The sequence below is a fragment of the Strix uralensis genome, chromosome 10, assembly GCF_047716275.1.
Source record: "Strix uralensis isolate ZFMK-TIS-50842 chromosome 10, bStrUra1, whole genome shotgun sequence".
Taxonomy (NCBI): Eukaryota; Metazoa; Chordata; class Aves; order Strigiformes; family Strigidae; genus Strix; species Strix uralensis.
Genome location: NC_133981.1, coordinates 14046415 through 14061965, shown reverse-complemented (window position 1 = coordinate 14061965; position 15551 = coordinate 14046415). Strand labels below are relative to the sequence as shown.

General features: G+C 62.3%; 3 protein-coding genes across 3 annotated transcripts; 2 read left to right on the top strand and 1 right to left on the bottom strand.

Annotated features, from left to right (window-relative positions):
• Nucleotides 1-12: 12 nt before the first annotated feature.
• Nucleotides 13-5661, top strand: HMCES (5-hydroxymethylcytosine binding, ES cell specific). The gene is made up of 6 exons (XM_074879253.1): nt 13-287; nt 2109-2252; nt 2602-2721; nt 3284-3444; nt 3898-4090; nt 4504-5661. Exons 1-6 carry the CDS (start codon nt 105-107, stop codon nt 4708-4710), a joined length of 1008 nt encoding a protein of 335 aa, XP_074735354.1. The 5' UTR covers nt 13-104; the 3' UTR covers nt 4711-5661.
• Nucleotides 5662-7147: 1486 nt separating this feature from the next.
• Nucleotides 7148-9602, top strand: LOC141947776 (histone H2A type 2-B). The gene is made up of 2 exons (XM_074879251.1): nt 7148-7196; nt 7272-9602. The coding sequence occupies exon 2, from the start codon at nt 7339-7341 to the stop codon at nt 7717-7719; it is 381 nt and encodes a 126-aa protein (XP_074735352.1). The 5' UTR covers nt 7148-7196; nt 7272-7338; the 3' UTR covers nt 7720-9602.
• Nucleotides 9603-12593: 2991 nt separating this feature from the next.
• On the bottom strand, nt 12594-14196 carry H1-10 (H1.10 linker histone). Its single transcript, XM_074879250.1, has one exon. The coding sequence runs from the start codon at nt 14066-14068 to the stop codon at nt 13397-13399; it is 672 nt and encodes a 223-aa protein (XP_074735351.1). The 5' UTR covers nt 14069-14196; the 3' UTR covers nt 12594-13396.
• Nucleotides 14197-15551: the final 1355 nt, after the last annotated feature.

The window sequence follows — 15551 nt, the reverse complement described above, 5'->3', positions numbered from 1 at the left end:
CCTCCCCGCCGGGGCGGAGCGGAGCGGGGGGCTGGGCCGGCCCCGTCCCGACCCGACCCGTCCCGTCCCGTCCCGTCCCGCCGCAGAACCGGGCGGGCGGCGCGATGTGCGGGCGCACCGCCTGCTCCCTGGGCGCTGACAACCTCCGCCGGGCCTGCGCCTATCGCGACCGGCAGGGCCGGCGGCGGCAGCCCGAGTGGATCCAGGCGGAGCGGTACCGGCCCGCCTACAACAAGGGCCCGCAGTCCCGCGGCCCGGTGCTGCTCTCCCGCCGCCACCTCCAGCAGGTACCTCCCCCCCCTCCCGCGCTTTGCGAACCGCCGGGGGCGCGGGGGGGCCCTGGCTGCCGCCCGCAGCAACCCCGCGGGGCCGCTCTGCATCCGGGGGCCTGAAACCGAGGGCGGGCGGACGGTGGGGACGGGGTTGTGCCCCGGGCGGGGTGGTACCCCCCTCTGAACTGTAGCGGCTTGGCTGGCCTCTCCTCGCTCAGTGCAGGTGGCAGGTATTGAATTTGCTAATTGAAAAGGTGTCTGTTCTTGCTGTATGTACGTGTTCCTGAGGGGGGCGGGGAGTCAGTACCATGCGTCCAGTGTAGTGTTGTATTTTCTGCAAAAGATCATATACAAGTGATTAACTGCGGTAGAAATTTTTCCCAAATGCCTATAATTACTCTGCTGGGTTTGTTCTGCTTTCCTGAGGCTTTTTTTCATTTCATAACACTGCTGAGAGTGTCCAGGTCTCATTGCTAGGGGAGGGTAGAGGGGAAAAAAAAAAAAAAATCTCAACTTCAGAGCTGTAAAATAACTGTACACCTGTGGTGACCGTTATCCCGGCTAATTTAAGCCTCACCAGACCTTCCCCAGACAACCTGAGCAGCCTGTACAACTGCGTGTGCATCCTCTTTGGTCTCTGTGTAAGGGGGTGCCCGGCGAGCTGCTGCTCGTTGGTGTTCAGCGGGGTGAAGCGGGGTGCGCTGAATTGAAACACCCCGGCCTGGGCCCCCTCCGCTCCTCCTGCCCTGGCCAAAGGGGCAGCCGAAGGGGCTGCTGCGCTTCACAGCCGTTACCAGCACAGGGGAGGGGGTGGGATGCCTCGGTGGGGCTGCTTTGGAGTGCTGTGGGCGATGCCATCAGGCATCCTCATGCCCTCCTTTCCTGCCTTGGGGTCCCACATCCCCCCAAGAACAGCTGGTGGAGCAGGGGAATACAGGGCTGGGGGTGTGAGGCAGGTCCAAGGCAGCCACGTGCTGGGTTGTCCATCTCTTGTGGAGTCATTGGGACAGGGACACGGCCTAAGGTGCCACTTTTTGCTGCTCCTCATCTGTGGGAGGCTCTGGAAGACCTCATGAAACTGGGCACATACGCGTCCCTATATAGATGCACCTATAGTAGGTGTGTATATATATGTATAACTAGTGCAGTTCTTTGGGGGCCGCTCGCCCCAGGTGTGTGCTGCCTGGAGCTGGCAGCTGCGGGCAGAAAGCGAGAGCAAGCTGGGGGAGAAGTGAAAGCCACAAGCCCTTTCCATTGTCCGAAGGCAGATGATATGCAAAGCGCAAGGAGTGAAAGTGAACCAGGACAACAGAAATCACGTTATTAAAATGAAGGTGAGGCTTACACCCTGTGGCACGCTCGCTGTGAAGAGGAACGGATGTTTTGAGGACCTTAACACCAGCCTGACATTTTTTTTTTACTTAAGAGCTGGGGAGTTTGTGTGCCCAGGCACTGCCCGTTGAAGTAAAACTGCATTTATTCCTCTCGAGAGTTGTCTGCCGAGCCTTGCTGAGACACTTAGTTATTTCTGCAAAATATTCTTGTGCTTTCTGCTGAAGGTTAATTCTTACAGGAAAGCCGTTAAGAATATGCAAAGGGTTATAGTTAGTGGCTATTTCTGCATGGCCTGTGAGTGCGTCCCTGCAGCAGAGCAGAGGCAGATTTGGTGCTGGAGGGGCCATGAGCCCCAGCTCCGCTCTCAGCAGAGACGCTGGCCTGTTGCCCCCCATGCAGGGGGAAAAGCCAATTGTGCGTGAAGCCCCTCAAGCTGTGGGGATGCTCCCCACACCCCCGCCACGTGGCTCTGACCCGGGGTGTTTTTCTCTCATTTGAAAGGATGCCGACTCCTCCGAGCGGGTCCTCATGGACATGCGCTGGGGCCTGGTTCCCTCCTGGTTCAAAAAGGACGACCCCTCCAAAATGCAGTTTAATACCTCCAACTGCCGCAGTGACACCATGCTGAAGAAGTCCTCCTACAAGGTGAGTTGCTGCTGCCTTTGTGTCCAGCTTGAAGAGATCTTGCAGTCGGCAAAACCAGAGCTGAAGCATCTCCCTAGCGAGTACCAATCACCGTTTGCCTGCTGCACAGGGGAGTAGGTCCCTGTACTGCAGAGCTGGCGGATTTCATAAAATAGAACTGAAAAGGTAGTTGCTGGTGAAGCTCATCTTTCATCACAGTGCTGGTGGTGGCGTTTGTGCACCCTGCGGGGCAGTTTAGGGGAACCCCGAGAGGGAGTGAGCAGGCTGGGTGGTCCCAGGAGCCCCCATCCTCCCTTACAGGCTGCCCAAGGCTGCTCTTCATCGCTCACTCGTGCTTTCTCTCCTCCAGGGTGCTCTGCTCAAGGGCAAGCGCTGCGTGGTCCTGGCGGATGGCTTCTATGAGTGGCAGCAGCAGAGTGGGGGGAAGCAGCCGTATTTCATTTACTTCCCCCAGACCAAGGACACCGTGGTACGTAGAGTCCCTCGCCATGTCTGAACGCTCGCGCCCAGCTCTGAGCCTCTGCTCTCTCCAGCTGCCCTGGGAGAACCCCCTTCCCTCCAGCTGTGCCCATCTCTGGGGGTCTCTCTTTTCCAACTGGGCTTTGTTCTGCGGTGGGCTCGGCACTCCGACATCCTTCTGGCCAGCAGTCCCTTCCACTGTGGTCCCTTGGATACAATCGGTGTCGCAGCGTCCCCGCCGTCACGCTTGCTGCTCCCCACATGCCAGATATTTGCATGGGTGGGTGATGCATCTCGCAGGGGACTGTGCTGGGAGTTTCACTACCTCTTTCCTTTGGTCGGGATGTTCAGAAGGGGAGGAGGGCGCTGGCTTACCTGTAGAATGATGAGGCTCCCGGTACCTCGCCTGGAGTTACCTCAGATTAGTAGCAGGGCTCCTGGAAAGCCCTCAAATCAGTGCAGTTCATGACTTAGATGTGAGTCGTTGACCTGCTGCAGCACTGGCAAGTCTGCGATCCTTCAGCTGCCCATGGGTCGGCACTGACTGGGGCGATGGGGCCTCTCCCCTGCAGGACGAGGGGAAGGAGGGCGATGAGGAGTGGAAAGGATGGAGGTTGCTCACCATGGCTGGGATTTTCGACTGCTGGGAGCCGCCGACGGGAGGAGAAATGCTGTACACTTACACCATCATCACCGTGGATGCCTCCAAGGACGTGAGCTTCATCCATCACAGGCAAGTGAGCGGGCAAGGGGGCTGCAGGGTCGGTGGCAGGGCGAGGGAGGAAAACTGCACCTTTAAACACCAGTCTGGCAGCACGCAGGCAGGGAATCCTGCTTCCTCCCGATGCCCTCAGAGAAAAACACTACAATGTTACCGGCTCGTTTTGGGTCACTGGCTCATGGCCTTTTCATAAATCACCATCTTTGTGCCCCGGTGGGTGGCAGAGTTGGATCATGCTCTGCCTGACTGGAGCTTGGCAGTCAACCCCTCTGCCTGTTCCAGTGAAGCAGCTACCGGGGCAAAGCAAATGCACGCTCTGCCTTGCGGAAGAGCATCCTGCTGCTTTGGTCTTCCCCCTGTTTCCCCCCACACTGCCGGCTGCTTGCTAGCTTACGACCCTGGCTTTTGTCACCACACTCTGCCATATTGGTGCTGGGCTTTGGCTCTGACTGTCTTGTCCCCTAGGATGCCAGCCATCCTGGACGGGGACGAGGCCATCAGGAAATGGCTGGACTTTGCTGAAGTGCCAACCCAAGAAGCGGTTAAACTCATCCAGCCCACGGAGAACATAGTTTTCCACCCAGTGTCCACCTTTGTCAACAGCGTCCACAACAACACACCTGAGTGTCTCACACCCATCGAGCTGGGAGCCAAGAAGGTGAGTGCTGGCAGGGGCTTGGCAGGGGAGAGCTTGGTCATGGTGACATCCCTGAGCAGGGACAGTGCTGCCAGGCTGCAGGAGGGGCAGCAGCAGGCAGCGTCTGCAGGGCATGCCTGTGCTGGATGCTGGAGTGCAGAGCCCTGAATAGATTCCCTTCCCTCCACTTCCAGAAATAAACTGTCACCCCGTGCCAGGATTTCTCTGCCAAATGAGGCAAATTCCATGTGAAATGGGGCTTGGAACAAGCCTGTTCGCAGCAGCCCAGGGAATCTCCTGCAGATGTACCTGATTGCAGGCAGGGCTGTTGCTCCAGCCTCCACATCCCGCTCTGGAACAGCTCTCGCAGTCGGCTGCCTGCCCTGCTCTTGCCATGCTTCTGACTTTTCCCACGCTGTCTTTTGTCTCTCCAGGAGGTCAAAGACACCCCAAGCAGCAAAATGATGCTGGGCTGGTTAAAAAACTCCCAGGAGGGCTCTCCTCAGAAGAAAGAAAATGATTTACCCAGGTGGACAAGTCAGTTCATCCACAGCCCGTCACCCAAGAAAACCAGCGTGGATATCATGCAGCAGTGGCTGGGGAAGGAGGGAGAGCCGGCTGCGAAGAAGCGCAAGGCTTAGGCACTAGCTGGGATGGCTGGCCATCCTTTTTCCTCCTGATTTTCCTAAGCAGAACGAGGAATGTTTTTTTGGAAGGCTTTGCAGACTGGTGTTTAGGTTCTCCAAGCCTCTCAGGTGTTGATCTGGCGCTCTAGATTGTTGTCTCTGTCCTTCGTGTTTTGTTAAAGGTTGGTGTTTGTCTTTAAAAGTTTTAGTTTTGTCTTGTGCTGACGGGAGTGAATATAACCTGCTGTCCTCCCTCCCTGCCACTCGCTTGTGCCCAGCAAAGATAAAGCCCTGAGAAGCATCTCAGCCTGCCCGGGAGGAGTAGCTTCTGCCTTCTGACAGTGTTCATACTTCATGTCTCCTTCTGTTTTCTCTTCTTTTCCCTTTTTTTGGTATTAAACTAATACCTCTCTTCCATTTAATTCCCTATTGATTCTGTACAAATTGCTTTCTAATACTCTCACCCTCAAAAGATGGCTCCAGGACAGAGGAACATGCAATAAATGAGGAGGAAACCCCAGGCTCGGAAGATCTGCCAGAGTCATCCCACTCTGCATCAGCGTTGCCACATGCATTTGTGGCTCCTGAACAGGGAGATGTTTAAGCTGTGTCTGGGAGGAACTGGACTTTGCTTGGGTTTTCCCTGCGGGCAGCGGGGTGGGACAGCATGTATTGGTCACGTTGTTTGTACAATCATTTTGTTAATGGGATTTGAAGACTTAGAGAGGATTTTCTTGATCTGTGGAGGGATGTGCTCTGCCTTGTTCATAAAGGTCATTCATTAAAGCCCAGATAACCAAAGTGCCATTACAGAACAGCATAGGGTAGTTGTTTTTGCGGTCAGGGATTTTGTAAACAGAGGCAGATGTTACAGGCCAAAAGCCTTACACCGTGGGACCCTTGCTGGAAAGTAGGACTTCATTTGTATTGGGAACAATAAAATGGAATTAACTGGTTGACTGCACAGTGCCCTTGTCTGTGTGTGTGTGTCTGTGTCCCCCTTGCACCCCGCAGCCCCCTTGCTCCAGTTTCACAGGCAGAGCTCATATCTCCTCTCCATCTTCTGAGGGGGAGACCAGCTACCCGCTGCTGAACTCTCAGGCTACCAGCAGGGCCCCGTTGCTGGAGCATTTCCATTCGCCAGTGGAAAATATTCCCCAGTGATTTATTCTGAGGTTCCTCTTGAATGATCTGTCACTGGGGAGTTGCAGGGGCGGCATAGCTGGGACTTGTCCCTGGGGAGGGACAGCAGAGCTGGGGCAGGAGCAGCAGGATGGGCACCAAATCCATCTCCGCCTCCCTCGCACGCTATGGATGTGACTGAGCCCAGATCTCCTGGTTTATGGGAAACGGGTGGGATTAGGATTTCCAGCCAGAAAGCCTGTTGCTAGCTGGTTCCTCATTGCTCCCACAGTGACTTGAGTGAGGCAAGAGAGTTGCTGCATTAGCAGCTCCTGGCAGAATAAATCGATCTTCAGGTGCTGGGGCTGTCACCTCCACCTTGCTGGAACCATAAGGGAGGTTCTTCTCCCTGCCTAGCCATCACTGCTCAGCTGCCCTGCCCTGCTCAGTGCTAACTGCAGATGAGGCTTTTCCAAAGGTCACAGGCTCATCTCAAATTCGTTTCAGGTCTCCAGTTGCTGTGGAGAGAGTGAAGATGCTGAGCATGAGTGGGGGACGCTCACCTTTCCCTGCTCTGGGGAACATAATCCTTTCCTTGGGGAGGCAGGGGTGATACAAAGACGAAGGGTACAGATTATCTCCCTTCAGGCTGTGAGCATCAGCAGCGTCATCACCCAAAACCCCCTACGCTGAGGGTTTAGCGAGGAGGTGTTACTGCTGAACTACCCCACCTTTAAACTGGACCCTGGCTGCTCACCCAGCGCCGTTTGCAGTGGCCGCTCCCACCTGGGGAGGAGATGACCGCACTCAGCCCGGTGCGACCTGGCCCCAAAAGCTGGTTTGGGAGAAACTTTCCCCTTTGAGGCATAATGATGCTCTGGCAGGGAGGGCAGCACCCGCAGGCCCTGGCACCCTCCCGGGAAGAGCATCCCACTGGCCGGAGAGGGGGCTCTGCGTTTGGGCAAGGCAGAAGGGACGGCCGATGAGGAGCAGCGCAGCCGGGACACCCACGGGGACTCCGGCCAAACCCCCTTCCTCCCCCATCCTCGGCCCCGGCGCAGCCGGGAAGGAGCTACCCGCGCTGCCTGAGGGCGGGCTTGTCCGGTTGGGAGCCAGGAACCCCCGGGGCGAGGGGCAGAGCCGGGCCGCTCCCCGCCGAGCGCTGCCCTCGGCCCCGGCCCCGCGGCAGAGCCGGGGCGCTGCGAGCCCTATGCAAATCAGGGATCGAGGCGGCGACCAATCGGCGCCGCGCCGGCCGCGGCGGTAGCCAATGGGAAGAGGCGGACGGCGGGGCGGGCAGGGATATCCGCGGCGCGGCGGCGACGGCGCTGGCAGTGCGGCGGCGGGTGGCGCGCAGGGCGGAGCGGCGGCGGCTGCGGGTAAGGGAGGCGCGGCGGCAGCGGGCGGGGACGGCGGGGCCTCGGCGCGGTGTAACGGCGTTTGTCTCCCTGCAGGCGCCGGGACCGTCTGTGCGCGGCGCTTCTCGGGAGGCGGCGGCGAGGGGCCGCTGCCTTGCCGGCCATGTCGGGCCGGGGGAAGTCCGGCGGGAAGGCGCGGGCCAAGGCCAAGTCGCGCTCGTCGCGGGCCGGGCTGCAGTTCCCCGTGGGCCGGGTGCACCGGCTGCTGCGGAAGGGTAACTACGCGGAGCGGGTGGGCGCCGGGGCGCCGGTGTACCTGGCGGCCGTGCTGGAGTACCTCTCGGCCGAGATCCTGGAGCTGGCGGGCAACGCGGCCCGCGACAACAAGAAGACGCGCATCATCCCGCGGCACCTGCAGCTGGCTATCCGCAACGACGAGGAGCTCAACAAGCTGCTGGGCGGCGTGACCATCGCCCAGGGTGGCGTCCTGCCCAACATCCAGGCCGTGCTGCTGCCCAAGAAGACGCAGAGCTCCAAGAAGTGAGCGCTGCCCCCCCCCTCCCCCCTCCTGGCCCCCTTCTCACCACTGCCCTGTCTCTGCTCCCGATGGGGCTGGGGTCCCCCTTCCTGCCCCCCAGCCCGGGCTGGGTGGTGAGCAGCGGCAGCACCCTGCCAGCCCTCCACTAGCCCCCCCAGCCTGGTCTGCGATGGGGTGCTGGGGGAGCATGGGTGAGGTCAGGCCCCGCTTGTGCCCCCACCCTGCCCCTCTTCTCTGTGGAAGAAGTGTTTTTGGAGGAGGCAGCTGGATCACAGCTGGTGGTGGTGGCATCTGGAGCCGTATAGTTGGGTCACGGTGCAGAGCTGCTGGTAGCTGCTGAGGATTGTTTTGGCTGACGTGGGGATGGACACGGGCACCCCCGGCTGCCTCTCCCCTCTGCCAGCCCTGGGGCTGTGCGGGGCCCCTTGGGCTGGCCCTGCTCGCCCTGGCACGAGGATGGGACTCACTGCTGCTGTGCCCCCCCCCCCCACCCCCTCCCCACCCCCCGCCCCCAGCAACGCCATCCCGGCCGCACTGCAGCGGGGAGGGCAGAGGTCTGGAAAATGTGAAAAGGAGGAAAAGTTTCTCCGTTGGCAAGAAGTGACTGTTAGTCTTAGTTTTGTTCATGGTAGTGAACATAGTGCATTGTGCATTGCCTACTGCATAGTGCTCATAGTGCATTGCCTACTGTAAAGAAGCTCTGGTCCTAGTTATTTTAAGGTCTCTTATTTTGGGGTACCTCCCTGCAAAGTCACCTTCCGCAGCTCCCTGGCTCGGTGGGTGCTGGGGGACTCGGTGGTCCCACATGCCGTGGGTCCCGCTGGCGGGTGGGGTGGAGGCTGCAGTGACAAATCCCCTCGGAGAGCGTCGCAAGGTCAGGCGCCCGCCGGGAGCGGGAGCTGCCATCTTCTGCCGTGGCTCCCCTCCTCTCCTGGCTGCAGAAGCCCTTCGTCTCGCTGAGACCTACCCTGTACCCTGGTTGCACTTCTGGAAATGACATGCTGTGTCTTTTTTTTTTGTTGTTGTTTGTTTGTTCAACACTATTTCTGGTTCTAAGAAATAAAGCGATGATGATATCTGTTAACTGTAACCCTCGATGGATTAATATTTCTTTTTAAAAACAACCCTAGAGTTTGTATAAACCCCCCTTTTAGCTAGTTCCGTATTTATTTAATGGCTGTGTGGCTAACGTGCGAGCACGGGGGCAGGCTAGCTGTCCCGTGACACCTGGAATAGCTGATGCAGAGACAGCTTTCCTCGCTGCCCAGAGCAGCCCGCTTCTGTGGAGGCCGATAGTCGTGTGCATGCGACAGTGTCTAGGCAATCGGACTGTAGACCTTCATAACATGTTTTTTTAAGTAAAAAAAAAAAAAAAAAAAAGAGCAACTTCTATTTATGTGCTGTAAGTAGCATGTGTTCAACCTATTGAATCAGCTGTTAATCTTGTGGATGAAGTAACTTACCCTGGCTCTGAGTTTATTATTATCTATAGAGTAGATGAACCTGGATGCTCGTCAACTGGTTTCATGAAGGGGTTTTTCACTCTGTTGTGGAACGTGGAAGCGGTGTGTTCATTAGTGTCGTGCTGAGGGGGGTATGGACATGTTATGGTGGGGTACCCTGACCTCAGCACGGACCCACTGGGATCCCTCTTCCTCCTGTAAAGTGGCTGTTTCTGTCAGCGAGGTGGGGACGAGGGGTTTCCACTGCCCAACGCGGTGGTCAACGTGTCTGTATCTGAGTGTCTTGTTCTCTCCCTCTTGTCTTCTCCAGGACCAGCGTTCTGTACAACCCTCGAGTGCTTTGTATTTCTTAGAAAAATGCAGAACATGTGATACTGAAAAGAACGGTGCAAACCCAATATCTGATTAAACTGGTTCCCTGTTGAATGCTGTCAGATGTGCCGTGTCTTGTCACCTCACCAAATCTACTGGATCTGGCAGTGGTCTGTGGTCGCAGCTTGGTGTCTGGGCTCGGTTTTCTCCAAGGGGGGCAAGACTAGTAAAACACCAAATCTGGCCTAGCAGTGCTCCTGCTTGCCCTTCGTTTGGACAAATAGTCTTTCCCTACTCCTGGGTGCACAAACTCCTTCTTTGGCTCTTCTCCCCGCTGTGGGAATGCCTGAGCTGCCCCTGAGCTGGGAGCAGCAGAGGAGGAGCAAGGCCCAGGACCCTCTGCCTGTGCTGGAGGTGTTTTCCCACGGGCTGCCCCAGGACCCACCAGTGGCTTTGCAGGCGAGTATGCAGAGGTGGGCTTCCAGGGTCAGGTGGGAAAGGCTGATTCCTGGTGGGGAGGGAGGAGGCTGTTTCTCACTCTGACACCCTCTCCCTTTGGGGGACATCTCACAGTTTGCTGTCCTCGTGTGCAAGCCAGAGTTGCTCCCAGCTTGGGTTCCGGGGAGGAAGAGTTGTGGGGAGCTTGGACAACTTCCAGTGTGGTCAGGGTTGGGTGCTGGCCAGGCTTGGGCTGGGCTGTGGAAGGTGCAGGTCAGGACTGGAGCTGCCGGGCTGGGCTCTGTAGGGCAACGTGCTGCCTTCTGCCCCACCGACCGTGCTGGCCAGAGCCGTGGCGGAAACGGGCAGCGAGTGGTTGGGGGTGACCCGGGGCAGGGACCCAGGCCAGGCCAGGCTGGTGCTCTGCACACCTGGGGCCGAGTGGCTCTGTAGCCACAGTAGCTGTTGTGTGGCTCTGCCTGGGCTAGCGGGGCGATGCTGCAGCTGTAATGAGAGGGGTGGCTGGGCGCTGGTGGCACATGTAGTGCCCTTGCCACAGAGTTCCAGCTCGTTCTGAACTGCTGTTGGCCACGTGACGGACCAGCTGGGAAAGCTGGGCTGTTGCAAGGCAGACCAAAGGAAATCCTGTGCGTCTCGCCAAGCGTTGCTAAAGTGCTTGGCCTTTGTGTCACCTCCGACACTTCACATCTGAACATCGTCACAACCAGGAGAGTGGAAGTCTTGGTTTTTATTAGAAAGCTGGAATGGACTTTGTCACCTTCAAGCCCGCAGCTCCAGAGATGGGTCTCATGGCTTTTTGGAGCTGTGTTGCTGGTCCCGGCTCTTCTGATTGCTTCGTAGCACCACAGCAGTTGAGCTCAGGAGATGTGAAGGACTTGGCTGAGTAGAGCCTGAAGGGGTGTCTGTCAGTCTTTGCCTCCCTCCAGGAGAGGGTAGGGGGGCTGCAGGGCTCTTCCCCCGCAACCCGTGGGTGGGATGAGCGGAAGGTCTCTGCCGGAGGAGGCTGCAGCATGCCTCGCCCAGTGCCGCCCAGTCCCCACCAGCCCTGTGCCTCAGCTCCGGGACTGGCTGCGTTTGGGTGAGGGGAGTCACGGGCCCTTGGAAGCCCTCGGGTCTTGGGTTTCCCTCCAGAGCTCAGCCCTCATGCTGGCAGCACCCACAGGAGCTCATGGGGAGATGCTGCAGCATCACAGCTCCTGGTGACCTCAGCCTGGGGGGCCATATGCTGCCAGCCCCTGCGACCAGGAGCCAAGGGCTCTGCCTGGGCTGGCACGGTGTGGCCCCCTGCGGCTGGGCAGCCTGAGGCTCGCTGCCTGCCCCTGCTCGCCCCTGCCTATGTGAGCACCACGGGTGGTTTAACTTCCAGGTGAAGCTTCTTATCAGCCAGGGCTGGGGGCAGAGCTGTGCCCTTGCTGAGCCGGGTTTGGTGGGACCCCCCCCTCCCGGGGAGTGGGGACACCCCCCTGCCTGCAGCTGTGCCTGAGGTGTGACCTGCTGCTGCCTGTGACATCGGGCTGTGACACCAGCCAGGCCCGGGGGTGACATCCCCTCCGACCCTTCGAAACCTGCAGTGTCATCTGCTGACGGAGGAGACCACTGCAGCTCAGCCCAGCTCAGCGCAGGAAGGCAGCGGTGCGCTCCCTCCCGGTACCGTGCCGGGGGTGCAGGCAGGTGCCCAAGCTCGGCGGGGGGCCTGCGCGGGCAGCTGCCGGTCCTAAATACAGATGTGGGAGGAGGCACAGCTGGCTGCTCGCGCTGAACTCAGCCGATGGACCTTTTTCTTCAGGGAGCAGAACTTGGGGCCCTTCTCCCTGCGTGTGCTCCCAGGGGCGAGGCAGCCGCCTGGGGACTGGGCCCTGGGGGAGGGGGCTGCTCCTTTCCCTGTCCTCACCCGGGCTTGTGGCCATCCCCAGGCACCGGCTGGCTGCTGTCCCTCTGTGCCCCCCCCAACGGGGGCCTTGTGCGCTGGGCCGAGCCGTGCTGCGCCCCCGGGCATCGTCGATGAGAGAGCATCGGTGGCAGCGGCTCTGGGGTGATGCCCCCGCCCGGTGACTCTCCTCCCCGCTTACGGCGGCAGCCGAGCGGGTCCCTGGCGTGCGGCTGTTACCGCCGCGGGCTGTGCCGTGAGCTGCAGCCCGTCCCGCCCCGCTGCAGCGCCAGCCTGCGGGTCGGGCTCCTTCCCCGCCCCCGCTGCAAGCCGAGGCTCCCCGGCGTGCGGAGCTGCGGGCTCCTCCCTCGCCCCGTGCTCCCGCGGTCGGCGGAACAAGATGGCCCAGATCCCCGGCAGGGCTTTACGCAACCTCGCCGGTGTGGGCTATAAATAGGCGCAGCCATGGAGGCGAGGGGGGGCGGGGGGGAAGCTCCGCGGCGCGGGCGGCGGGCCCCGGCTCCCAGCGCCCTCCCCGGGCTGTCGCGCAGGCCTGCGCGCAGCAGGAGCCCCGGCCCCTAAGGGAAAAGCTCCCCCCGGGGGCAGGGCGCAGGCGGGAGCTCTGCCGCAGCCCCCCTGGGCCCGCTCTGGCGCAGCAGCATCTGCACGGCCTCAGGGAGACGGGCTCCCCCCGCCCCCCCCCCCCCCGCGGCGACCGACGCTGCACGGCCGGGCCCGCCCGCCTCGCCCCGGTGCCTGCAGGGAGCACACAACAGCTCGACGTTTTTTAACAATTTATTTGAAACGACGATAATAAATGAAAAAAAGAAAAAAAACCACAAAAAAAACCCCACCCTCCCAACAAAAAAAATAACCCAAAACCGATTTAAAAAAAAAAAATTAAAGGCCATTGAAGATGCGACCTGAACCGGCGGCCCGAGGGCCCCGCAGGCTGTCCCGCCAGGGGGCGGGCGGCCGCCCGCGAGCGCTGGCCCTTTAAGAGCGCCCCGACGCCGCGGTAGCCAATTGGCGCCCAACGGGCCGTTGCCATGGCGCCGGGGCCAGGAGCCAATAGGGGGCGCCGTGGCTTTTCGAAATCGCTGCGAGCAGGCACGGGGCGGCCGGCGGGGGGGGCGGGGCGGGGGCGCGGAGCGGGCCCGGGCGGCGGGAGCCGGCCCACGTGGCGCGGGGGGCAGCGGGGGCGCCGCCGCAAAATGGCTGCTATGGAAACCGGGCGGGAAAAAACCCTGTGAAGCACCGGGGAGACTGGGAGGGGGGTGGGGGAAGGGGGGGGGGGTCGGGAACCGTCTACACGCGGGGAGGGGCACGGCCGAAAACAAAAGGGCGCGATCGGGGAGAAGCCGCGGGGTGGGGGTGGGGGGATGGAAAAAATAAGGCGTCGGAGAAGGGGGAAGGGGGGGCTGGGGCAGCCGCAGCCCCGCTCACCGCGCACGGCGGCGGCTGCGGAGCCGAGTCAGCAACACAAAGACAAAGCGGGTCCCCTGGGGTCCGTCCTCAAGAGCAGTCTGTGCGGCGGGGCTCACAGTCCGGGGGGCGGCGGGGGGCTCCCTGCGCCCCGCTCTCATGCCTTCCTGCTCTTGAGTGCCTTGGGCTTTGCGGACTTCTTCACCTTCTTGCCCCCGGGGGACGCGGCTCCCTTCTTGGTGGCCTTCTTGGCTTTGCCCTTGTCCTTCTTCGCCGCCGCGCCGCCGGCTCCTTTCTTGTGGGATTTCTTCTCGGGCTTCTTGCTCTTGGCCGCCGGCTTCTTCTCCGCCCGCCGGGACGTGGAGGCCGTCGCCTTCTTGTGGGACTTGTGGGCGCTGCTGCCCGCGCCCCCGTCGCCGCCGCCTTCCAGCTTCTTCCTGTTGAGCTTGAAGGAGCCGTTGGCGCCGGTGCCCTTGACCTGGAGCAGCGTGTCGTTCTGCACCAGCGCCTTAATGGAGTACTTCAGGTAGGTCCTGCCGTTCTGCTGGTCGAACCAGGCCACCTTTTTGGCCTCGTTGTAGATCTTGGCCAGCGAGGAGCCATTGCGCTCCCCCAGCTTGCGGATCGTCTCCACCACCAACTGGCTGTATTTGCCCGGCTGGTTCTTCTTCTTGTTGTTCTTCTTCTTCTTCGACGGCGACAGCGAGGAGCCGCCGCCACCGCCGCCGCCGCCTTTCGCTTTCTTAGCGGCCGCTTTCTTCTCCGGGGCGAGCGGCACCTCCTCCGCCTCGGTCAGGGGCAGATCGGCTTCTTCCAGCTCTACCGACATGGTGCCGTGGGGGCGCGGGCCGCAGGACGGAGGCGGGCAGGGGCAGCCGCGGCGTGGCAGAGGCCCGGCGCGGCGCGCTGCTGTCTGGCTCCGCTCCGCTCGGCTCCGCGCCGCCGCCGCGCTCTGGCGGGGCGGGCGCCGCCGCCGCCCTTTATATGGGCGCGGGGCGGACCACGTTGAGAACAACAACAGCCTGGTCCGCCGCCAGCTCCAACTTGTGCTTCTTGGGGCCCTTTCGCGGGGCTCCCGCGCCGCCGCCGGGCCCCCCCGCGCCGTCCCGCCCGCCTGGCGCCCCGCGCCCCACCGCCCCCCAGCCCGCCGCCGCCCCACCGCCCCCCGCCGCGCGCCGCCCGCCGCCCCCCGCCGCGATTTCGGGGGCGCGCCCGGCGCGGCGGCGGCAGCGAGGAGGGGGGCGCCCGGCGCGGCGGCGGCTGGAGGCCCCCGGCGGCCCCCCCGCGCATCGCCGCCGCCGCCGCCCGCCGCCCAAGAGGGGCCGCCGCGGGGGGGGGGAGGCGGCGGGCAGCGGGGGGCGGCGGCGGCGGCGCTGGCCCCGGGTTCTCCGGAGGGAACTAACACAGGCGACGCCCTCCCGCGGCCGCCGGCAGCAGCGCGGAGACGCCGCGACGAGGCCGGGGGTCTCCGCCCCGGCGACGGGGGCCGCCCCCCCCCGACCCCCATCCCCGCGGCCGCCCGGACGAGGCCCCTGAGGGGGGAGCCCTGCGTGTCCGGTGTGCCCCCCCCCCCCCCCCCCGGCGGCATCGCCCCGCAGCGGAGGATGGGCGCAGCGCGGCAGGTCCGGGTGGGTCTGCGGGGAGGGGGGAGTGGGGGGACCCCCGGTGTGGCACAGTGAGGGGGGGCGCTGTGAATCGCTGTCGCCCCCGCAGACCCGGCGCGCCGCGGGGTGTGGGGGGGCGGCTCCTAACCCCGCGGCAGGCCGCAGCTCTGCATGGGCTGGGGGAGGCAGCAGCGGTGCTATGATCCCCCCCCCAATACACCCCACCCCCCCAAATCCCACGGGGGGAACGAGGCTTCCGGGGGGCGGGGGAGGGGGCTTATACACAACGCCCCCATTGCAGAGCCCCGGGGCCGGGCGTGGAGGGGCCCCTCTCCCCCCGCACCTGGGAGTGGGATCCCCCGTGGGGGGTTCGGGGCTGTGAGTGTGCAGGGGCATCCCCGCGGCCGGCACACGCGTGCCCGGCCCGCAGGCGTGTGCCGAGACACGGGGCACACGCGCAGGGGTGTGCACACGCGTACAGTGCCCCCCCCCACCCGCACACACTCTCGCACCCCGCCCCCTGCCCACGCACGCCGCGCCGAGCCCGCACGGCCCCGCCACCTCCCTTTCCTCCTCCTCCTCCTCCTCCTCTCCCCATCCCCCGTCTACTCTCCGCCATTTCCCTCGCCCGGGCCCCCGCCGCCGGCGGGGACAAGCCCCTGCAGCCCGCCGTGCTGGGGGTCCCTGGGGCCGCGTGTGTGTCCGTCC

Coding starts and splice junctions, on each gene's coding strand:
- H1-10 (XM_074879250.1), bottom strand. CDS start 14,068: ATGTCGGTAGAGCTGGAAGAAGCCGATCTGCCCCTGACCGAGGCGGAG.
- HMCES (XM_074879253.1), top strand. CDS start 105: ATGTGCGGGCGCACCGCCTGCTCCCTGGGCGCTGACAACCTCCGCCGG. Junction 288..2,108: donor CCCGCCGCCACCTCCAGCAG/GTACCTCCCCCC, acceptor CTCATTTGAAAG/GATGCCGACTCCTCCGAGCG. Junction 3,445..3,897: donor GTGAGCTTCATCCATCACAG/GCAAGTGAGCGG, acceptor CTTGTCCCCTAG/GATGCCAGCCATCCTGGACG.
- LOC141947776 (XM_074879251.1), top strand. CDS start 7,339: ATGTCGGGCCGGGGGAAGTCCGGCGGGAAGGCGCGGGCCAAGGCCAAG.